At 47.0% G+C, this 22514-nt stretch overlaps 4 protein-coding genes across 4 annotated transcripts; 2 read left to right on the top strand and 2 right to left on the bottom strand.

Annotated features, from left to right (window-relative positions):
• Positions 1 to 564: 564 nt before the first annotated feature.
• On the bottom strand, positions 565 to 2363 carry K444DRAFT_361008 (uncharacterized protein). The gene is made up of 3 exons (XM_024872182.1): positions 1253 to 2363; positions 1079 to 1193; positions 565 to 1021 (listed from the first exon to the last, which is right to left on the bottom strand). Exons 1-3 carry the CDS (start codon positions 2259 to 2261, stop codon positions 634 to 636), a joined length of 1512 nt encoding a protein of 503 aa, XP_024738934.1. The 5' UTR covers positions 2262 to 2363; the 3' UTR covers positions 565 to 633.
• A 590-nt stretch (positions 2364 to 2953) lies between these two features.
• Positions 2954 to 6042, top strand: K444DRAFT_662170 (uncharacterized protein). The gene is made up of 4 exons (XM_024886665.1): positions 2954 to 3681; positions 3808 to 5168; positions 5224 to 5450; positions 5507 to 6042. Exons 1-4 carry the CDS (start codon positions 2987 to 2989, stop codon positions 5813 to 5815), a joined length of 2592 nt encoding a protein of 863 aa, XP_024738933.1. The 5' UTR covers positions 2954 to 2986; the 3' UTR covers positions 5816 to 6042.
• Positions 6043 to 13891: 7849 nt separating this feature from the next.
• Positions 13892 to 16205, bottom strand: K444DRAFT_642229 (multicopper oxidase; the record flags this gene model as incomplete). Its single annotated transcript, XM_024884711.1, has 10 exons — positions 13892 to 14218; positions 14287 to 14674; positions 14790 to 14883; positions 14939 to 14994; positions 15053 to 15204; positions 15255 to 15450; positions 15499 to 15604; positions 15661 to 15774; positions 15827 to 16133; positions 16164 to 16205. The coding sequence occupies 10 exons, from the start codon at positions 16203 to 16205 to the stop codon at positions 13892 to 13894; spliced, it is 1782 nt and encodes a 593-aa protein (XP_024738932.1).
• Positions 16206 to 18269: 2064 nt separating this feature from the next.
• K444DRAFT_558733 (non-hemolytic phospholipase c) lies at positions 18270 to 21873 on the top strand (the record flags this gene model as incomplete). The annotated part of the gene is made up of 11 exons (XM_024876838.1): positions 18270 to 18383; positions 18439 to 18510; positions 19507 to 19712; positions 19805 to 19880; positions 19931 to 19975; positions 20079 to 20157; positions 20209 to 20607; positions 20674 to 20784; positions 20831 to 20926; positions 20979 to 21085; positions 21149 to 21873. 11 exons carry the CDS (start codon positions 18270 to 18272, stop codon positions 21740 to 21742), a joined length of 1899 nt encoding a protein of 632 aa, XP_024738931.1. The 3' UTR covers positions 21743 to 21873.
• Positions 21874 to 22514: the final 641 nt, after the last annotated feature.

Raw genomic sequence — 22514 nt, 5'->3', positions numbered from 1 at the left:
CTTGATTGATGCCGTCGACTCGTTCTGGTAAATGACGACAATCTCCTCTTGATTTCGATGATGTTCTTTAGCTGATGTTGGCAGTAAACAATCCCATAGCATGCAGTGCTTTCTCAGTGTTTTATGCCTGAACGCTGTGTTATAGCTGGTCGTGATAGCGGGTGTTGCACGCTGATGAGCGAATCCGAGTCAGAAAAGTCACCGTTGACTGTACTGCGGGGTATAGTTAGTCTTGATGGTGCCATTCCACAATAAGTAGTAGGGTTGAGCAGACCAAGTCTTTAGAGAATCATGAAAGCAACTGACTGGGATGTGGAAAACTGGGGGTGGTCTGATATTGCGAGAAGGGGTCGTGGTCTCAGTACGTCAATGGCAATCTGCTCTACCTGTTCGAAAACGAAATCAAGTGCTTTGAGGAAGAGTATACAGATTGTGTTTGCTGATATCGATTGTGATGAAATGTACAATAGAAGGGAGACTCAAAATGGACTCTAGACTTTCAATCCACATATTCCAGAGCACCGCCAATTGACTTCGAGATGGCTCTGCAGCAAGTGAATCATTGGAATGTTTAAAAAGTCTCTATCAACCGGCTCCTGTGAACATTCAATAGGACTTTTTAATGGAAATCTGCTACGAGTCTTTTTTCCTCGGCTGAGAGTTATCTCTAAAGAGGAAAAACAGTCGTCTCCTGGTGCTAGCGGGCGAGCGAAGTTGTGGTATAGAAGATGTGGATAGTGAGTTCGCAGCATTTTGGCCTCTTGGTTGTTCCGGAGACCCGTTTGGCAAAGGAGGCTGTGGAATGGGAGACGTGTGTGCCGTGCCTGCAGCACTTGGACGCCTTGGTTGTTCCGAAGGTCCATTGGGTAAATGAAGTCGTGGAATGCGCGATATGCGAAATCCTCTTATAGCATTTGGACTTCTTGCTGGTTCCGATGAACCGCCGGGCATGGGAGGTTGTGGGGGCAGAGGGGCCTCTAGGGCCGAGGGAGGTTGTGGAGTGGGAGATCTAAGAGATCTACTTGTAGCATTTAGACGCAAGTAAGATATATTCATGTCGTATCTTTTATCGACTCACCTTGGTTGACCGTTTGGCAAGCTATCCATTGACTCCCTCGCTGACTGTATTCGGTATCGCTCATCAAGACGGGTAAAACCACTCTGCCTAGCGTTCGAAGCGGAGACAAATTGCTCTAAATATTATATATGAGTTCAATTTGCAAAAGGATTATAATGGTAGAGCTTGACTTACTATAGGGAGTTGCTTCCCACCTTTGCTTGTTCCGCTCATAAATGTTCCATGCGTCTCGATAATCAAGCTGAGCTGCTACTGCTATTGAACCATCCACTTCGTATTGTTCCCACTCTTTGTATATCTTCTCGCATTCATTTATATTTTTCTCTATCTCGTTCAAGAGGGTTTTACCCGCCGGCTTATCCAATCCTTTAGCACCTGCAAGCCACTTTTTCATCTTGCTGAGCTCCTCCACAGAACAGCAGGTGTGTTGTTGTTCGAATGCCATGTGATGATACAGTTGGGATTTGGACTTTCTGAGAAGGTTTTGCTGATTCACGAAACTCCTCCCTAAGACGACGTCGAATGGCAAATTCTCAATGACGACAAAACGGCAGCGCAGAGGTGCAAAGGGATGAGCATGGTGATTTGAAAAACAAACGGTCGCTATGATGATACCTTTGGAACGAATAATTTTGCCGTTGGCGGTCATAATGACGCCTTCGAGTTCTCGTACCGGTTGGACTGGAAACCCCTTCTCTCGAGCGAATGCGAGTGACATCAAATCCGCGTTCGCACCGGTATCTGCAACTGCTATGGCTTCAGCAGAAATCTGGAGGGCCTCGGCCTCTACCCAGATCAAATACATGGGGTACTGGTGCGTCACACAATCTGTAGTGTGGGACAAGAGATCCATTTCATTACTGAGATCCAAGGCCTTTATTGATGCGCTGGGTGATGCTATAAGAATGCCACTGTCGTACAGAAATGGGCCGCCGATAATCAATGGCTTGATAGGGGTTGCAAAGATGTGGAACCTGTGTTGCTTCGAAGTTTTGGTGGTGGTAATAAGAGAGCAGTCGACCCATACATGACCCAGTGAGCGCTCAACAGTACCGTCTATCATCCTGAAATTTACTCCATCCCCATGGATGGAAAGACCAATCCAACTGGCCATTTCAAGGCTCATGATATTCCCACTGGAGTGATTATCAACGAAAGCCCAGTGTCGTTGGTCATTGACCATGACTGGCACATGTGATTGTCCAGACGGAATGTGTCCAGCAGCGGCACAGAGATACCAGTGTACCAATTGCAAAAGCTTTAAATTTGGGAAACTGTCATTGTAGCCGTCGCTATATCTTAAGCGCACCTTGGAAGCTTGAGGAGGCGGTTTGCCGTCGCAATCCTAGTACGTGTTTAGCTTTGAACATCACTATTGAACTTAACCCGCTCAAAGACTAAAAGGGTTGATTCTTACCCCGAAATCCAAAGTATTGAGGTTTGTATTAAAGCAAAAATTGAAGGGCATCCGCCCGTGCTCCGTCAACGTAATCATATTTCACACCTTTACAATGCTCATTGATAAACCAGGCTGGAAATGAGAAGTTACGAAGGGAAATGTGTTCGGAATGCGACAGCTGAGTGGGAGCTCCACTGTGGCTTGGGGCTGAAAAGAATGTACGCCTAAGTCAGGTCATATGGGTCGTTGTAGTTCCCTCCCACGGTCTTCCTCGCCAATCAAACCTCGGACTGTGCCGAGCTGGAGGTCATGGGATCGCCTTGTGTTACCCTTCTACGTCTTATCTGTCGCCAATAAGGGCCATAGCCTCGCCATCGACGTAGGACTGCATGATCCACGCGTGATTCACGGCAGCCTAAAGAAGCTGTGCCAAAATTTATTCTCCTAGAACTAATTGTCGAGGACCACATTTCCACAGCTTTTTGAGCCCATCTCGACGCTGACTGAAAATGGCAGAGAACCCAAAAGCTACCGAGCAATCTCCTTCGGGAGATGGAGAGCATCAAAGCAAATCGACACAGGATTCCTCCGTCGATGTTTCCGCCTCACAACGCCCTCTACTGGCCGGAAGGAACGAGGAAATGACTTCAATACCGAAAGAATCAGAAGAGGTAATCAAAAAAATGCTGGCAGTTCTCGAAACGCTTAATAAAATTGGTGGGAGGTGGGGCAACCAAGTCGAAGCCTTGGTCGACTTGTTATCCACGTCTGTAAAAAACGCAATTCGTTTGGGGGCGATCCATGAACAAGACAGGGAAACCCAAGGGAGGCAACTCGGAGCCTTGGTCGACTTGGTAAAGATCCATGAACAAGACAGGGAAATCCAAGGGAGGCAACTCGGAGCCTTGGTCAACTTGGTAAAGATCCATGAACAAGACAGGAAAACCCAATGGAAGCTTATTGACACTGTGGAATCATTGAGTGTAACTCCTGCTGTCGTACAAAGTATTATTCATAACACGGTTGTTGGAGAGAAGAAAGTTACGGCTCTAGTGAGTGATCGAGATATTCGTCGGGAAGAAGACTTTGAGGCGATGAGGCAGGTGGTAGTACCAAGAGACGAGCCACGTCGACCAAGGCCTCCCCAGCGTGAACCAGAGCTGCAAGACCGACGTGAACGAGAAGAAGAAAGTCCAAGCCCAAGGTCAGTCTACATAATTCTTAACTTCTGTGTGTTTTCGCCTTCAAATTTTGAGCATACAACTTGGTGGACGATGCTAGCATTTTCCACCTGAGAGATTTTACTAGCATAATGACTAATTCGAGACAGAGCTTTTCTGGAGGAAGGCAGCACTGAACTGGCGGGAATGAGTACCAGACCAGTGCCGGAAGGCAGCGACAACATCGACCTTGAGGCGGCAAAGTTCTTAACGGCTCTCCCGAACCCATGGGAAGGCAATCCGCCAGCAAGGGACCGGCTTGCAATATTCAATATACCCAAAGAGCTTTCAGGGGATGAGAAGGTATGGGGCCGGAACGTCCTGGATGGGTTCCCTAAGAGCGCTTCTTTCATTGTCTTGGACAAGGACCGAGGCTCGGCTCTCTTCAAACGCTTTGACGAGGCATCAATGAGAAACATTTTGTACCTGCAAAGCCGAGTTGCATGCCTCACAGCCAAACAGGCCGAGTTTGACGAAGAAGATTTTGCGAGCGAGAGGCCGGATAGAGAAAAACAACTCGAAGAGCTGCGTTTCAGAATTCAACAGAAGATATTGGAACCAGAATCACCAGAGAGCCAACGCCTAATACGCCCCGACCCACGACCTACACGGGACGAATTACTTAGAAGCGCCCTCGACTTGGCAGCACAAATTGATAAGGAACCAAAATTCTTGCCTAAGAACGCAGACAAAGAAAAGTGGAATCGGTCCGGGAAGGAACCAGAATTCTTGTTTGGGATCAGGGAGAGGGAAACCAAATGGCATCCGAGGTCTGGGAGCAAGCAAAGTCTCCCTGAAGACCCAGAAGAGAGTAACAGGGGTACACTTTTCGAACGTCTCGCTTGTCTTGAGGGATGTATCCAGGCAGAAAGGACTCTCTTAGAGCATCTCGTGGAAGTCAATGGACCGATTCCACGATCCTCCGGGAAAGGCCAAGAGCCACAAGAGGGAAGCAAGGTTCAAACTTATCCCCGTTTGCCAAGACGGGGACCAAGTTTGGCTCGGAAGAGATTGGGTTATCTGCTGTGGTATATTGCACAAGATTTGGGGGTCTCACCCACCTACCTACTTATCTATCTTATAAACGCCTCTGTGGACAATTTAGCCGACTTCTCGCCAATACCAATTGATGAACTGACGATGGAAGCACTTTTCGCTCTGTTTCCTCCTCCAGTATTATGGCTGAACATAGAAACTACAATCACGAATCTTGAAGTCATGCTCCAGCAATATTTAATACCTTACCTGGAAAACAGAGTGGTTCCCGAAGCGGTATACTATGCAGCAAAATCATGGGAAGAGTTTGAGATGTTTAGTAGCGCAGAAAAAATGAAGCAAAGGCGGCTCCAATGGGAAACAGCCAACCCGGACACACCCTGGCCTATGTTGAACCTGTCTGACCAATGGATTCAGAAGATGCAAGACAGGTGGTACCTGGCTGTAGATGTCAAAGAGGCATTAAAAGAATATCGTGAGTATCTCTACTATTCCCAAAATACCCCTTTCTCACGGCTCGTTGCAAATAGATGAAGCGCTTGTACTTCAGAAGCAACTTCTCGAGATTCCACGACCGGCAGATCGTACTAAAGACGTCTTATCCGACTGGTACAGCTTTTCTTACAGCGACAAACCCCAATTTCTAGGCAATAGTCAAGTAAATCTCTACAGTGACGATGTTGTGACGCTGAAACCTCCTGCCGAAGAAGACCGGGTCTCAAACTTCATCAGTTCGAAACTTCAGTTTTGGTTCCTGGTCAGTATTTTAGCGTTTCCGGATCTTGGAAGATGACGTATTGACAATGCAATTAGGATAAGAACATCTCTACTCGTAAAGTCCAGTACACCAAAGAAAGCAAGATTGGATCATGGGTCACTGGTATTAACATGGTGGTTGCGTTCGCTTCTCTCGTTGTTGCTGTGTGGGTTCTATCGGTAGTCAACACGTATAAGACTGAGACAGAAGTCAAGGTCGATAAGAGAGAATTGGCTACACTGACCGGTTTCATCGTTGGATTCTCCCTATGGGTTGGTTTCATGACATCCCTGTCGAGAAAGGAGGTTTTTGGCGCTGTTGCAGTGTATGCTGCGGTCCTGGTAGTCTTCATTGGCTCGGGATAAAATTCTTGAATCGTTGGCCTTTTGTCGGAGTCTGACGAGGAAGGATCGAAAGGAAGCACAGTGGTTGGCTCTGTTACGTGTACAGTGAAGCTTCTCAGTCACGACCGCTAAGCCCTGAACAAGTGATATCAACCTACTAGTGCAAGGCGGCAAAAGGGTCTCAATCAGAGAATATGGTTACTTTGAAGAAAGATTTCCAATAAATAAATATACATTGGTTTTGACAGGATGCAATACTAATAAGGCCTTCCGTGCAGGAACGTGTAACAAGGCAAACAATGCTTTTCATGGTAGCGTTGCAGTCGATAAATCCAAAGCATCACTATCAAAGCAATAATATCCTGCCAAGTTATCTAACAATCTTCAGAGGGAGCTGCAGCTCGGAAATCGACTTTCCGAACGTGACCTTCCACTCTGAGTTCACCTTAGGGTTAGGGAACGGACGTCGGGTCACGGGCTCTTGTTAGGGTCTTAACGGGTTAGGGCGGGCTACGCCCGAAGAGGCTTAGGGGTAGGGTTAAGAAGGCAGGGGGCAAGCTCCTGCGCCTGTGGCTGGGACGAAGTCCCTCTGGATCCTCTGATTGGCTGGAATGGCGCTCCGCTTGGCCACTGCCGTGGAGGCCGAAGTGAGGGCCCTCAGAATAAGTCACGTGACCTAAAAGGGATATCTGTGATATTTGAGTGAGATATAGTATAAACAGGTCACGTGTTTAAAAGTCATGTAACATAAAATAAAGAAGAACTTTTAGGCTACCCTTCCCTTCTCGTCCGACTCGGGGCTAGCGTTGTCACAGTAGTATATAATTAATAAAGGGAGAGTTATAGTTAAAGTTTTAGTTTTTAACACGTGATTCTTTGTGTTGCCCTCGCCCTTATGTGTTGAACTAGCTAAATAAAGAGCTAGGGTCACGTGCTTGCAATGTAAACCAAGTAAAACGTACTGAATTGACTGCTGTTCTACAGTGGTAAGTAGCCTGTATATATAGCCCTGAACCCCCTAAGTCACATGCACTAAACCCCTAAACCAGAGAGCCTTATACTGAACCATTCAACCTCAGCTGAACCGATTTACCCTCACAGGGCATATTATGCCCTGAATCAACCTTACAGGGCATAATCTACTCAGTAATAAATAAGCCTATGGCTTAAGCCCCATTAGTACACAGCCCCTAAGGCTCTGTTCCAGGGCTTACTAAGCCTATTAGGGGCCTCAGGCCCCTAATTTCAACATTATGGTGCGAGCAAGAATATCACGTGACTCTAGGAAAGGACAGTTAACCCTAAGTTAGGGTAAATAACCCCAAGTTAGAGTTAGGGTTACAAGTCTCCGGGGGTTTCTCACACTACCTTGAATCCACTAGGAAGAATTACAGGGGCGCAAAGGCAAATGAAATCAATCAATCAAAATGTTTCTTTTCCCCCCTGCTACTCCATGAGATCGAGAAAGTACAGACCGTGTGACGAACTGAACCACTCGTCACATGCTACTCACGTGCCAGGGGCTACCCACTGAGGCTTATGGGTGCGCAGCAGGCCTACTAGCGTCTGTGTCATGTATATATACCACCTGCCCTCTCTATGGAAGACTCTCTTCTTCCCTCCTTAGCTTAGTATCTTAGGAATGCAGCAGTCTACGACACCTTCATTGTGCTCTCTCGTACGTGCCGTCACAGACCGCTTTGTGCCCTCCTGCTCGTATTGAGGACCCCGAAAGCCTGCGTATCGAGGAACACACGCGTCTTGTAATGTCGGAGCAAATGATCCTTTCTGTTGAAAGTTCTGCCATCACAGTCGGAATGTGGGCATCTCAAAGGCTCCTCTGCGGGAGACCGCTTCGTGGAGTCAAGATCAACATCATTTCCCTCTTCAGAAGCGGTCGAGCCCGCAGTTGTTTCTCTAAGTTGTTGACAACTTGGAAACAATGCTTGTTGATCGTTGATGAGTTGCTGTCCAAAGTAAGTTTGAGTTGAGGCAATAACAGTTACGCACAAACCTTGTCCTGCTTAAGGTGTTTCTTGTGCCTCTGAGTCGCTATTAATCTTTGAGGCAACGAGGATGCTCGTATGTGGAGGTATAGTTGAACGTATATAAGCTCATGCCAAAACACAAGAGCCCGACCTTTCCACCGTTCGCAGAATCGATGAGAATATATTGAGCCGAGTGTTGAGACGGAAGGTTCGAAGAGGCGTGGGATGAGGGAGGAAACGTGGGTCCAGAGAGGCACGCAGAGCTATTCCAAGTAAGCTCCTGACAAATCATGGAGCTCAGGCTCGAAGCGCCCTGGGGAGCTTTTACTTACGCCCGAAAGATACCGACGAGACTCAAGACTGGCCGATAAGTGTTCGAATCGAGCGAGATGCCTGAGTCGCTACTGCTGCTATTGGTTCTGCGCTGGGAAAGTGTTCGACGGTGCGACTTGAAATTTTGTGAGGAGGTGGTGACGATGTTTGCGAAAACGAAATGTCTGGCTCGCGGGGCTGAGCGTGTGATCTGCTACTTATGTAAGAAATCGAAGGGCAATCCGGTGAATGCCGTTAGGCTGCGATTCTGGCAGCCTAGTTTTAAACGGGGATGTTCTACGGAGGTAGAAATTTAACTACTGGTATTCAAGGACAATCAAGGCTGCCAGAACAAGCAGTTATCGGCTAAACTGGCCCGTAGCTAATCCTTATTCAGCATGGTGTTAAATAACGACACCGGCGTTGACTTCAGTGGTTCCGGGGGAGGGATGCATGCTGCATTTCACGCTGCATCCCAAAACTCCTGGCGCATTCGTCGCCACCACCCGCTGAACCCCTCCGACTCTTCCATCTACCTCAGTCCATCAACCCAGCGGCAACATAAACCCATTTCTTACCCCTCCTCCAGTCAGTATAGCCCCGCGAACGAAAGGCAACCCCCAGTTGGTGCCAAAAAGCAAAAGTAACCAAGCCATTCGTATCCGCTACGTATTTTGGCTAATGTCTGACAGGATCGCGGCCACAAGGTATCAAGAAAGAACGACCACAATCTCCTCGTAAGAGCGCACGCCTACAACTCCTCCAGGAACGAATTATATCCAAGAACACGAACACCGAACCCAAGCACCCACTTCCCTCCCCAACCAGCAATACTCCCAGCAAAAAGGCATGTCTCTCTCCTTGTAGTATGCTACAAAGCTAACTTAAGTCAAGTTCCCACAGGCTGGGCGAATGTTGATCTAAAAATGGCTCGAGGGGAATCTCAGTCGCAAGGGAGCCAAAATGAGATCTGTGCTTGGAGACAAGATGAGGAAGGTATAACCGAACATCAAGGGAGCCAGAACGAGCCCCTTTGGGAGCTAAAATGGCCTCTCAGCGCATGCTCAGGTTGCTCCGGCCGAGCTCAGGCCAAGCTCAGGCCGTGCTCAGGCATACTCAGGAATGCTCACTCTCGGCTCAGGTTAAAGCGGCAGCTGCTCACGTCCAAAGACTAAAACAGAACCAGCGAAAAAAAAAGTTGAGTCTGACTTTAGTGGAAATCTAACATGCTATTTGTAGTATTTTTACCCGGATTTGGCAACATTTAAGGTTATAGATTCCAATGGTATTCAGGAGCGAACCTTGATGTAAACCTCTCCCTCGTCGCAACTCTGCCACTGGATGAATCACGCTAGTCGTGGTACTGGCCCTGCTCTGCATGAATTTCCTAGCTACACAAGGCAGAGCACAGTTGTATCATCCTTTTATGGCGTAACTTCATCTACGCATGAATTTTAAATGCTTAGGAACGACGCTAACTCTGAGACCCCTCTATTAGTACGGCGTTGCTACCGAGATGACTCTACCATATTGCTTGCGTGGCTCTCTAGCTAAACCTATCCATGCTCCTTCCCCTGGACTAGTCCCGCTGCTTCGTGAATCTCGCAACAGCCAACCTCGCCGCTACATGAATCACAAGAGGGTCAGCCGACGCAGAAACCATCTAATAGCACCCCTGGAGATCAATGCACTATCGCTGACATAAAGCTGCTTGTCTTCCTGCATGATCTCAGCACCTCCGACTTACGTTGCTTGCGTGGCTCTCCTGCTGAACCAAATCATGAACCTTCTCTTGTCCTAGTCTCGCCGTTGCATAAATCCTACAACAGCCAACAGGTACACCAGTAACCGTAACACTTTCGTCAAAATAACTCCTAGTGCTAAGATAATTCTACCTTGCCTTGCCTTGCTCGCATGGAATTCTCTGCCCCTCGGGAAGACAGAACTTTGGTATGGACCTTCCCCTGATGTGATTTCGCATCCGCACGAGTCTCGTCATGCCCATTAAGCACACCAGCTATCGTTACACTCGATACAACTGTCGTACTGTACCTTGTTGCGCGGTCTCGCATGAACAATACCTTGCTCAGGGAAAGTATCTGGTAGCGTTGTATAATAGGTAGCATGCTTATAGGGAACGCCAGATATTGACTCCCAGAATTTGTATTGTCGTCCTTCGAAGGGCCCATAATCGTTGATCGACCGTCACTGGCGTATGGTATTGTGTGTATTTGGATACGATAACTTGTGGCAGAGAGGAGTTGAATAGATGGTTAATAGATTAACGCGATGTGTTAGTATACGAATGAGGGTTGGATCTGACGGGGGTCCAACATCGGCCCCGAAAGAACCCTTGCCTCACTCTTTCCAATTTTAACCGGCGGCAGTCGTAGCCGAGGAGCCCAAACGAGCCGCCGCCTCCTCCTCAGCCTGGCTCAGGGTTTGCTCACCCTCGGCTCAGGCTACAGCGGCGACTGTTCAGGTCCAAAGACGGAAATGGACTTTGGTGAGGTCAAGATTCGGTGCAGATTATACGGGTAAGCGACGCGCAGCCAAGAGCCAACGATATCTCGCCATCACAAAATCCTCGTAAACCCCATTCGCTCTTGTCATTCTGTCTCGAAGGAGTCTTCTGGCTACTCGCTGATATCGAGGTGTATATTGGATTGGGTTAGATTTTTGGTTGGATTTCTATCGACAAAGCCCAAGGTCGCGCACACATGTACCTGTCCTGCTAATGCTGGCACTGTCCCATTTCCTCCGGTCTCTCTCATTCGCCTCCATGGCGGATCCGTTCACCATAATCGGCGCCACGTCTGCCGTCATATCCTTCATGCAGTTCGCTGGACGGGTTATCGTCACCACCTACATCCTCTACGAATCGACCACCGACAGCACCCTCAAAAATACTCGGCTTGAATACGTTACTTCCAAGATGAACAGGCTTGCTGAATACCTTGACAAATGAAAAGGCCGCGGAATCTCGAATCAGCCAGGAAAACAGCATCGCTGAGCTTGCTGCTATCTGCCATTGCTTGGGCGAGAAGATTTTGGCGCTGCTAAAGAAGACAAAGGTAAAGAAGCCACACTCTGTGCGAGAATCGATTCGGGCAACCATGGCCAATATCTAGACCATGAATGAGGTCGCTGAGCTGAGGAAAGGCTTGGACTTCTGGACGACTCAGTTGAGTCTTCATTTACAGTATATCATGTGGGAATATGCTTCCTCGGTTCTTTGTAACCACCTGTTTGCAGATTCGCTTCCGTCTCTATTGCATTACTCTTTTATTGAGAATGCTCGAAAATGAAAGATTTTGGGATCGGATACCCAATGCGCGAAGCCACCGTGTTTGAAATCAAGGTTCGTGTGGATGACTTCAAATATAGGCTCAGCAGACTTTGCAGAGGGCTGGCCGAGACTACAGATCGCCATCAAGTGGGTAAGTGGGATTCTAATAGTCCCGGGCACTTCGCCTTCAAAGAAACAATTGTATTCACTCATCGTTCTGTCTACGAATTTCTTCAGCAAGAAACCCCAAAAAACTTGAAAGTGTTTTTCGGCACACTTGACGTCTTCTCACTCTTCCTGCAATGTCTCATTGGCCAGATGAAGCTACTACCTTTTGAGTCTTGACGATCGAGTCCAAGACTGCAATGTAGATCTACTTGAGGGTGAGTTCTGGAAAAAAACATTCAATTTCACGGACGGGCACAATGCTCAATCGGGGTTTCTAGAAGATGCTCTTTTACAACGCTAATATCGAAGTTGTAGCCCCGTGAAGGAGTTCGACTGGTCTATGTATCCAGACTTTCATATTCCTTACGGCGGATTCGGCCATAACAAACTCGTTTCTATCCTTGCTTATTCTTGTTTCCCTAGGGTTCGGGGGATATGTGAGACGACCGTTAGCGAATCGTCCGTGCCAAACTCATGAACTGCAATGTCCACGGCTTATTTCACTTTTTAAACCAGAAACGGAGTACTGTTGACGGCCTGCAATACCTCCTTCCATGTCGATTTAGTCTCGAGCTGGGGAATGGTGATTCCGCATTGACTGTCTGGGAAGCTTTCGTCGAACGGCTCATGAGTTTCTACGGCCATATAGACAAAAAATGGTTTGTTTATTGGATGGAAGCCATGGCAAAAAAATTAAACATACGATATTAATCCGCATTTCCAATTATCTGCAAGTGAGATCGAAACAAAGATAGCTGGAATGGGCCGCCTGGGTTTCAACATGATAGCGGAGAGGGGAATATTTCCCAATTTAAAGGAGTACACCTGGGAGGGGAACAACAGGCTTTATGCTTGGCCGAAAGAGCAAAAAGAGCTATCGTTACGCGACATAGTAAGAATTCCCCAACCGGAGAATACAGATCTACCAGCTCTTATTGACGGAAATTTGGCACTTCACAAAGAACGATCACGTCAAGCCCTGGAACTTGAACCGGGTACGAGCCCAACCCCACTAGTCTGCGCGCACAGGGCATTTTAGGTATATTTCAAATTTGAAACCCTCAAATTCCTAGAAAATAAATTAATGAAATTATACTTTAATTACTTTACGTCTTAGGCCCCAGACATGAAGTCGTGATTATTTATTCATTATCTCATAATATTTAAGCGTTTTCGTAGAGTTTGGTTTTGGGAAGCCGTAAGCGGGTTCGGGGTGCCTGAATCTGCCTGAAAATTGCCCTGTACTCGCAGACTAGTGGGGTTGGGCTCGTAAGTAGCTAGCGGACACAACACCTTCTAAAGAACCCCAACTAAAGAGTAATGAGGAAGTAGTACCCGGAGAATTGGAGAAAAGATCTAGTCCGAGATTTCTACCGCCTAGAATTGGGACGATTCCTACAATTTACAGGATCTTACTTTTTCTCTGGTGGTTGGTGTGTAAAACACTCTCAGCTAACGAGTAACGAGCGGAGAATTAGCTGACATTATACAGCTCTTTTCTCGCTATTCATCTTGCCGAAGAGTGTACCGTATTAATTAAAAGCAAGAAAGAAGTGCTGCTCTCGTTTTTATTTTTATTAACGCGTGGTATGTTGCAAGAGAGGAGTCTAACGCGAACAGGAGGCTAGTCGCTTAAGGAGCCTGCGGACACGGGTCTGTGAATTATAGGGCATTTTAGCGACCAACTTCCACTAAAGGAAAACTCCAACTTTTTAAAAGATGCTAGTACTCTTCTAATTATATTAAGAGAATAAACTATAGCTTCTTAATTATCGTGCTGCTTACCTTTTATATTATTATATTTTGTGGTTATTTAATAGAATTGAATTCAATTGATCGCCTTTCAATTCGCGACGCCTGAAAAGCGCCCTATAATCCACAGACCCATGTCCAAAGGCTCGTAACCTCGTAACGAGCTCAGGCCCTTCCACTCTCTCACCACTTCAATGTTCAACTTTTTCCCGGCAATATAATCTGCTTTTATACCGCTTCAGTGAGATTTTTGATGAAGTGCTTGTAGATCCTATTTGCTTTATGAATAATGTTTCTTGGATCTTGTGTGAAGTGCTCGGCATCCGGATCTGCCAAGACCACAAGGAGATTTCTTTTTATCTACATTCATAATTTCTCTAGTCATCCGATACCCCTTTTCCCAACACCCCAATTCCTTGCGGTTCGGGGGATACAAATACAAAATATGTGCTAGGAGAACACAGTAGCCCATTCCCGTGACATTGCTCCCCAAATTCAAGTACCACTCCTAGCGAGATTCTAGCCTTACTCTGAGCATTCTCTTTTCGTATCCAGTCAATACCGCATGTCAGAAGAATCCTCCACAGGCTAAGTCATGCAAAGGTTCTCTGCGCTTAATCCAACAATACTATCACTGAAACCTTTCTGTTCATGCCCGAGTACCTGGAAAGCCATAGACATCCCACTTCCTTGGTGCCACAAAACGTGACAATGCAATGCCCAGATGCCTTCATTATCTGCTAAAAATCTAATAACCACATAGCCCCACGGAGGCACATAAACAGTGTCTTTATGTATCGGATTTTCGAGGTTGAATGGGCCACCGCGAGGGGGTCTTGTTGGGGTGAAGGGATTATAGTAGTCCCAGCCGCCTTTTCCCTCGTATGAAGTGATAACATGGAAATCAAACCGGTGCTGTAAGGAAATACATGTCAGCTTGGGGTGCTCTTGGGAATAAGTACGTATTGAAAGGAGAGACTTACAAGATGAAAAGGGTGGCCGTTGGCATCGATATTGTTGATGGTTAGCTCAACCCATGTGGGCTCAGAACCAGTCCAAGGAACAAGTTGATGAGAGTCCCAGATCTCTCGGTCTAGAGATACTAGTGGTAAGTTCTGCGGTTCCCAAAAGGCATGGTTGATGAATCCATGAGGAATGTTGTTGAGGTGAGTCAAAGCCTCAATGGCAGTGTATATCATAAACGTCTTGCCAGGAGAAGGCAGAGGTTCGGCAAGTGGCGGCCCCTTTACATCTCGAAGACTCAATCGATGAACTTCTGTGGTGTTGTTTGTAGACTGATGTTTCCCGGATTCTGCTGCGAGAAGGAAAGACTGAGTTGGTGTAAGAGCAAAGTTAGGGCGCAAGAAAAATCTGTCGGCATCAGAACCGATCAGATCACTTATACCGAAAGGGAATGAGGACTAGAATTGGAAAACAGCTTTGGAACGAGTGACGGCAATGCAACGAGAGCCAGAACTGGACTTACTCATCGTCTAATTCAATGATTACTTCAGTATCAGCTCCGGTGACCGATTCGGGCCATGAAACAATAAAATCTACCCTCTCAGCAGGATAAAGGACTCCAATTGAATTGGCAAGATCAGAATCTGTAAATACTGGCTGACCTCCGTCTACTTGAATGATATACAAAGTTCGAGTCCGGTATGGTGAACGAAAAGCCAGTCAAAGATCTGAAGAGTCATGAAATGTCTTAACAGGGGATGGTAACCTCGTAAAGAATTGACTTACCCAACGTTCACAAGTCGGACTCTATAACGGTATTTCTTATTTAACATAAGCCACGGCTTCTCTACATGGCTGCAGTTAACTGGAGCCCCGTGGGTAGCCATAGAACAATCAAAATAACCTAGACCGTTTATAAGGAGAGCATCGGGACACGGCTAGGTAAAGTTTAGCTTCAAATTTCTTGTAGGGAGACGAAGGAACAAACCTCTACACCAGTGCTAGTGGGGCTCATAAAAGTAGCAAGAACTCTTGCGGCGGGCCAGTGATACCAGTCACCCACCAAAAACAACAGCTCATTGTCATACTGGTATTCGATATTTTCTGGAGAAGCTGTTGGGTTGTGGACTACAAGGCCACCATAGAGGCCGTCTCCCCGTTGAACTTCCGAATGTGCGTGATACCTATACCAGGTCAGTGTGAATTGGCGACCAACGACCCTTTTGCCATGCCAGAATGTTCCTGCTTGGTCACCTATCGGGACTTGATATGTAAGCCGTCCCCATTGCTTTATTGCACATTGGGTGATGCCAACTGGTCCATCCATTTGATTTGCTCCTATTACACCAATGTTAACCTGGAATTCGTGGAACATGGCATAACAGTATCCGCACCCCTCATGTGCAGTCCATGCCAGTGAAGGGATATCTCTTCCTCAGCGAAGTTAAAAACCTCAATCTCGAGCGTGTCTCCAGATCGAGCCTCAATTGTGGGGCCGGGAAACTCGTCTGCCATTATCAGTATTACTTTTCGAATGGCTAGGGAGGGTTATATGTGTACTATTTATGAGAAAGACATCCTTTTGAACACCGTTGGGAGCGATCATGCCTTTGGTGATATTCCACGAGAAGTGTCTAATTCCTGGGTCACGCGACACATGATCTTGTGGATGGAGCAAAAACTTCAGATCTCTCTCAGGTCCAAGCGTCATAACAGGATTAAAATGCTCTGCCATTTCTGCCTTTGGGGCCTCAAAAGCAGAATGCCATTGCAAATATAGGATGAAGAGGATTGTTAATGGTATGAATAAGAGAGTCAACACGAAGACCAACGTGCGGAAGCGAACCCTTTGGCAGAAGTGACGAGCCTAATTGTCTTGTTTCCACCACTGGGTCACCAGCTCATTGCCATGGCCCAGCAGTGATCTAATGCCGTCCATTGTCGACTTCGGGACTGAAGGGCATTGGACATTTCATCATTCAAGGCTGAGGATTATCAAGTCAGCAAGGAATTGCCGTAGAGAGGAAACTGATAAAGACGAGGAATCGAGAGCTGAATAACTTTCCTTGAGAGATTTTAAGCTTTCGAAGAACAGTACTACACAGGCTGCCCTCTCATACCACGGTAGGCATACGTATAAGTCTGTCACCTAGGCTGTCGCACGTGTGGTGGCTACGGCAGGCAATTTGGTGTAACGGATAGATTCGAGATTCAAGAACAAAGATTGACCCACCGCTACCGCTGATTGGTCTTCTTATTTCTAATCACACTTGTTCAATTTGCTCAGGACAAACATCTCAGGAAGGGGCTTTCCTTGGAGGGTAGCGGAATCGGAATGCAAATCAGGAACTTTCTTTTTGAACTTGCTTCATTGTTTCCATCCCACCCTTCAATCTTGCAGGTTGTTGCAGTAAGCTCAAAGGGAAGCTTGAAAGAAGTGGGACGGGATTTGGTCATGGAATCGGCACATGTTGAGATCTGGGCGTTTTAGTGGCGGGCTTGCCGATGGTGGTCAGGGGGTGGCTTGCGGTTACATCCCAGGATTCACGGATCCACGATGCCTGGTGGCGTGTGATCCACCGCAATAGACTTTTTGAAGATCAGGATTTAGGGAATCGCGATTGGTGGCGTAGACGTGGTCTTCTTGTACCGTGCTCGTATTGATGCGGACTGGAAAAGTTTCTTGAGTCTATTCTCTATCCATATGCCCTACAACTTGCTGTATCGGCGTCTTCTTGATACACTGTAAAAAGGGGTCGCAAACACTATTAGGACAATAAGTCACTACATAAAGAGCATACTGCGTATATAGAGTATCCTTCAAGCAATAAGTTCGTGCTCTCCTCGCCCCCCCGGTTGTAAGTTGGGTTCCGAGTAAGCTTATCCAAACAATACCCCTCCACCTAGCTTCCCTGGTTCACTAATCACCTCATTAGATGACCGAAACTCTCCGGGGCCTGCAATTTAAGGCGGTATGAAAAATATCACTCGCTGAATGCGGATCCTTATCCGAAACCTCCTTCTTCTTTCCCCACTTCACCGTATCACTGGCGCACGTGGAATGCTGCACTCGGGTCCCATCCTTGATCCATCCTACGTAGCATCATCTGCAAATTTCAAACCCCACTCTGGACGCTCATTGTTGGAAAGTTAGAGCGAAGATTTTATGCGTTTGATATAAGACCGATGAACTCTACGGAGGTACGGCCCATAAAGATAGTAATAGCACTAGCAAGGGACCCCCAACGCATGCGAAGGACTTGACTTGATCTGGTATTAAATCCCTCGTTTTGCTTGTTTTGTACTCTCACTATGGCAAAGCGACATCGAAAAGTATACTTGCGCAAGAAACCCTTGTTAGTGCTATTACTAACTTTATGGGCTGTACCTCCGTAGAGAGAGGTGTGTTGAGCTATTGAAAGATGACGACGGGCTGTCACCTTCCGATCTGGACTCAAATAAGTGGCCATGAATTGCATGGAATGAGAGAAGAGTTATTCTACCATTTAGCCTCGACATGCACCGACCTGTCCCTGCATAAGCTACTGTGCCTCTTGCATGCTTCGCTGTGGGAGGGAAGAAGTCCCCCTTTTCATCACCTCACTTACCAATGCGGTGAGATCACCTGCATCGAAATTCTAAGACTCGTTATGCGCGCTCTAGCTACAGCTCGAGAGGCATTAAGAGAGGCTTCTAACATCCTAGACTTGGTTTCCGGAATGAATGGCTCTACCGCGCACCTCTAAGATTCCGTGGGAATGGTACTAATGTGCATCCCTGCCATTAAGTATTAGCAAGTCGCTCAAGTGGATCATAAAGTGCTGCAAGAGTTCCGAATTCTGAATGCACGTCGTCAGCCATCAGTTCCATCTTGTTTGGTTGGTATATAAGTAAATGAATAAGAGCCAATGGTCAAGATCTTCATGACAGTCCGCTCTACCACTACCCGTTTATCGCATCCCTCTAGAAACTTACCTTGGATTCTTTTAATTCATCAGCGATGATGTCTAAGTACATTGTATCGCTACTGGTTCTGGCCAGCTCCGCCAATGCAGTCGGGCTCGGGGACGTCAAACATGTCATCATGCTCATGATGGAGAACCGCTCCTTCCAGCACGTGAGTGTCTATATACTGCTTACAACAACAAAACTCAATAGTCTGACCGTTGCAGTATTTTGGTACTATGTCTGGTGTTCGAGGATTTGCCGACCCTAATGTGCAGGTCAACGCAGACGGCAGATCTGTCTAGTACCAGTACGTGTGACATCCATCTAAATTATTACTATGCTTGCTTGCCCAAGGCACGTTGTACACCTCTAAAAAAAAAGGACGTCTAGAAATCTTACTCAGTGTGGGCTCCGATAAATTATCAATCGAAATTATCGATTAGTAATCGTTATCGGCTAAGCGATCGATAAACGATCGATATCGATAATTATCGTCGATAAAAGTGGGCCCAGCCATTAAACGAGCCCCATTATGGCTTTCTAGTTCAATTATAAACCAATTAGTATTAAGATTAGTATAAAAGTAGACTATTATTACTATACTATTAGACTTTTTAACTTTTTATTTAATAGTCTATTATATAACGTAGACTAGCTAGTATTTAATCCAGTTATTGATAATTCCATTGATAAAAGTGGGCCCAGCCAGCCATTAAGCGAGCCCCATTACCTCGATAATCATTAATAAAAGTGGGCCCAGCCAGCCATTAAGCGAGCCCCATTGCCTCGATAATCATTGATAAAAGTGGGCCCAGCCAGCCATTAAGCGAGCCCCATCGCCTCGATAATCATTGATAAAAGTGGGCCCAGCCAGCTATTAAGCGAGCCCATCGATAATTCCATCGATAATAGTGGTCCCAGGGCCTTGGCAATACTGCAGGGCCACTACAGGGCCACTACAGGGCTAATACGCTATATTTATAGGCCTTAGACCGCCTTTATAGTACTAAATCTATTAATAATAGTGGGTCCAGGGCCTTAGTAGTACTACAGGGCCACTACAGGGCTAATGCGCTATATTTGTAGGCCTTATACCGCCTTTACTAAATCGGAATTCTCCTATAGTAAAGAAAAGGTAGTATGAAGCCTATAAATATAGCGCATTGGCCCTGTAGTGGCCCTGTAGTAGCCCTGTAGTATTGCCAAGGCCTTAGTTCGATAATTATCGTAATCGATGGTCGATTATCGATTATCGAAAAATTAGCGCGATTATCTAATCGTCGCTTATCGAGCTTATCGGAGCCCACACTGATCTTACTGGTGTCACTCCCGAGGCCGAATGGCTTCTCCCTTACTGGCTGAATTATCTCGGCGGGGAGGAAAACTTTAACAAGAGCAAGTGTCTCTGCGCTGGTGCCAACAACTGGATTCCTACCCAACAGGCGTTGCAAGGAGGAGTCATGAACAAGTGGGCTCAGATTGATAAACCCCAGGCGTGGTAAGCTTACTCTCTCATTCATATGCTGTCTTATTGTACTTCGGCAGTGAGCCTGGGAGCTGTTTCCGAACCACTACTAATATTCTTGTCAGGGGCTACTTCAAACGGCAGGATATCCCATGGCACTTCGCTCTGGCAGAGTCCTATACCGTGGCAGACGCGTATCACGTATGTAATCCGACCTTTTTGTAATTTTCAGTAACTAATGCGGTACTCAGGCAGTTATCACTTCAAACACAGATCCAAACAGATGGTTCTGGCAGGTTCGTGCTTTGTTTCTATCTGTTTCTGCGTTGGAGGCGTTTTCCTCAAATCCACTTCTTCTCATTTTTATATGATTTTGATAAAGCTTACCTTTACATCCAGTCCGGCACGATCAATGTCCCTGGAGGCAAACAAGCGCTTGGCTCCGGTGGTGTGATTCTCGATAACAACCAAGCAAACGGTAAGCTATCCACTTGTGCCATTTCCATGTTAGCTAATGCTAAACACTCAGGTTGCGTGACCAAAAATTTGGACTGCCTTCCCCTGCAATGGCCCGCCTACGCCCAATACCTGGACGAAGCCGGGGTAGACTGGCGATCGTTCCAGGAGTCCTACAACTGGGCAACCAACAGCGGGCTTTTCTATTTTGAGGCTTTCCAACAGGCAGCCGTGAATTCCAGCTTGTACGAGCGTGGGCTCGCATTCGATGGCGAGAATGGATTTGATTCTTTCAAGGCAGCCGCCGCCGCCGGAACCCTTCCAGAAGTCAGTTGGGTATTCCCACCCGGAGCTTTGCAGGAGCATCCGCCGAACACACCGAAGGATGCATCGTGGTTCATGAATGAGATCGTCAGCGCCGCTATCAACGGCCCAAATTACAACGAGACCATCATCTTGATCAACTATGACGGTAAGTTTGACTAGCCTCCTTCGTTTGTAAATCTTTCCGAGTTATGAAATCTGAATTTTTGGGCAGAGGCTGGTGGCTGGGGTGACGCCGTCAAACCTCTTGTCTCTCCTTACGGAACAGCCGGAGAGTGGTTCGAGGATCCGTATGGAAAGCTGGGTTACACGTTTTCCGGTCCCGGTAAGTCTCTCGCCGAAGGAATCCGATAGATTCTGATATTATATAGGTATTCGGGTCCCTTTATGGATTGTCTCCCCATTCAGCCGCGGAGGAAAAGTCTTCACAGAGCGCGCCGACCACTCCTCAATTCTCCAGTTTCTCGGTAAGTACTTCCCTGGGGTTTCATCTTCTAGCCAGTAACTCAGATCGTGGAGAGGAATACCTCACAGCCAGAGGGTATAATGGCGTGAACACAACCCAAATGTCTGACTGGCGCCGTGACCACATGTCCAACCTCGTCAACGCTGTCAACTTCGAGAACGTAAGTTATATTATCGCGTTCTCTATTGGGTAATTCTGTTGGTTTTAAACTAACGAACATCAGCCCGACTACTCCATCCCTGTTCTCCCCGAGCCTGCTGCCCCCATCACCAACTCCGCCGGTCAGATAATCGGCATGTACTCCGGTTTCTGCAACGTAGAATGGACTGATTCCTGCTCTGGCTCTCAATATGTCTCCGGATTTCCGTACGGCAACCAAACAGAAGCCGATTCCCTTATCTACGAGAACGGATTCAAGGGTGTTCGCGGTGCAATAAACGAGGGTCATTACCTCGTTTTCGAAGCGAACGGATATGCATTGTCGAACCCCAGTGATGGAACCAAGCAGTTTGGTGCTACGAAGGCGACTGCGGCGCATGACGCGAAAGCTCAGAGATGGGTCATCCATGGTGTTGCAGAGGAGGGAGCGGCGTTTAAGATTACGAGTGCAGTTGATGGGTTATATATCTCGCAGCATTCGAGTTTGAGTGTCTCGGTGAGTGGGGCGGAGGTCTATAATGTTGTGTATATTGGCAACAGCCAGTATACGTTGCAGAAGGAGAACGGGCGTTATTTGAACATTGCCGCGGATGAGACTATTTCTTTTGCTTCTAAGCCGGTGCCGTATAGTGTTTATAGTGTTACTTATAATTATTGAATTGTCGCAACGGCGGAGGAACGAAGGAGGAAGAATGAATTTCTGGGAAAGGGAGAAGCAAGAAAGAGTTCAATAGTTTACTGTTCCCTAGAAGCAAATAAACCTAATACTCGTATGGAGTATGAGTACGGATATCGCGGCATAAAGTCATGCGACTTCAGCGTATGTGCCCTGTAGTGCCTGTAGCTACAGCGCCACGCTGTTGGCACAGTGATAGTCACTACCAAGTAGTTATAGGGAATTCTAGTGTCTGCCTCCACTATAATCTGAACCTGTAGTGGACGAATAGTGTATCTCGGCCAGGCATGCCCTGAAGTCGCATGACTTTATGCCCCGATATCAGTGCCGTACAGTACTCAATGATTTGTAACTGCATCTCGCACTTTTGCTCTCTAAAATTGTAAAGACGCTCGGTTTCTGGACTCTTGAAGTTCTTATAATTGCTATTTTGAGAGAGTGTAAATAAACTACGTTCAACTGTTGCTCGTTTGAGTCAGCTGCCCCCTGAGCCCCTCGCTTACGGAGCCATGGAAGCAACGTGCTGGCACCTGGAGCCGCTGATTCGCAGGGTCTTTGGACGCTGCAGCCACACCCGGGTCCACGCCACAGATGTCAGCTGCTCAAGCTTCAGATGCGCGACATATGACCCCGTTCAACACTTTCTCGTCATCACTTCTCCTGTTTTCTTTCCTCGTAATCAAATTCGCATTATTCTATACCAGCTTGACTTTGTATTCATAGTTCCCGTTCTTAGTAGCAGGGGCTTGCCATA

Source organism: Hyaloscypha bicolor, assembly GCF_002865645.1.
Source record: "Hyaloscypha bicolor E unplaced genomic scaffold K444scaffold_55, whole genome shotgun sequence".
NCBI classification, from domain to species: Eukaryota; Fungi; Ascomycota; class Leotiomycetes; order Helotiales; family Hyaloscyphaceae; genus Hyaloscypha; species Hyaloscypha bicolor.
The sequence above is the reverse complement of the archived record's forward strand: the minus strand, read 5'-3'. Positions and strand labels throughout refer to the sequence as shown.

Bases quoted from the DNA above. Each gene is read 5' to 3' on its own strand.
- K444DRAFT_361008 (XM_024872182.1), bottom strand. From the start codon at position 2,261: ATGGTCAATGACCAACGACACTGGGCTTTCGTTGATAATCACTCCAGT. The intron at 1,194-1,252 runs GTAAGTCAAGCT...TATAATATTTAG, and splicing joins GTGGGAAGCAACTCCCTATA to AGCAATTTGTCTCCGCTTCG. The intron at 1,022-1,078 runs GTGAGTCGATAA...AAATGCTACAAG, and splicing joins TTGCCAAACGGTCAACCAAG to TAGATCTCTTAGATCTCCCA.
- K444DRAFT_662170 (XM_024886665.1), top strand. From the start codon at position 2,987: ATGGCAGAGAACCCAAAAGCTACCGAGCAATCTCCTTCGGGAGATGGA. The intron at 5,169-5,223 runs GTGAGTATCTCT...CGTTGCAAATAG, and splicing joins AGAGGCATTAAAAGAATATC to ATGAAGCGCTTGTACTTCAG. The intron at 5,451-5,506 runs GTCAGTATTTTA...CAATGCAATTAG, and splicing joins AACTTCAGTTTTGGTTCCTG to GATAAGAACATCTCTACTCG.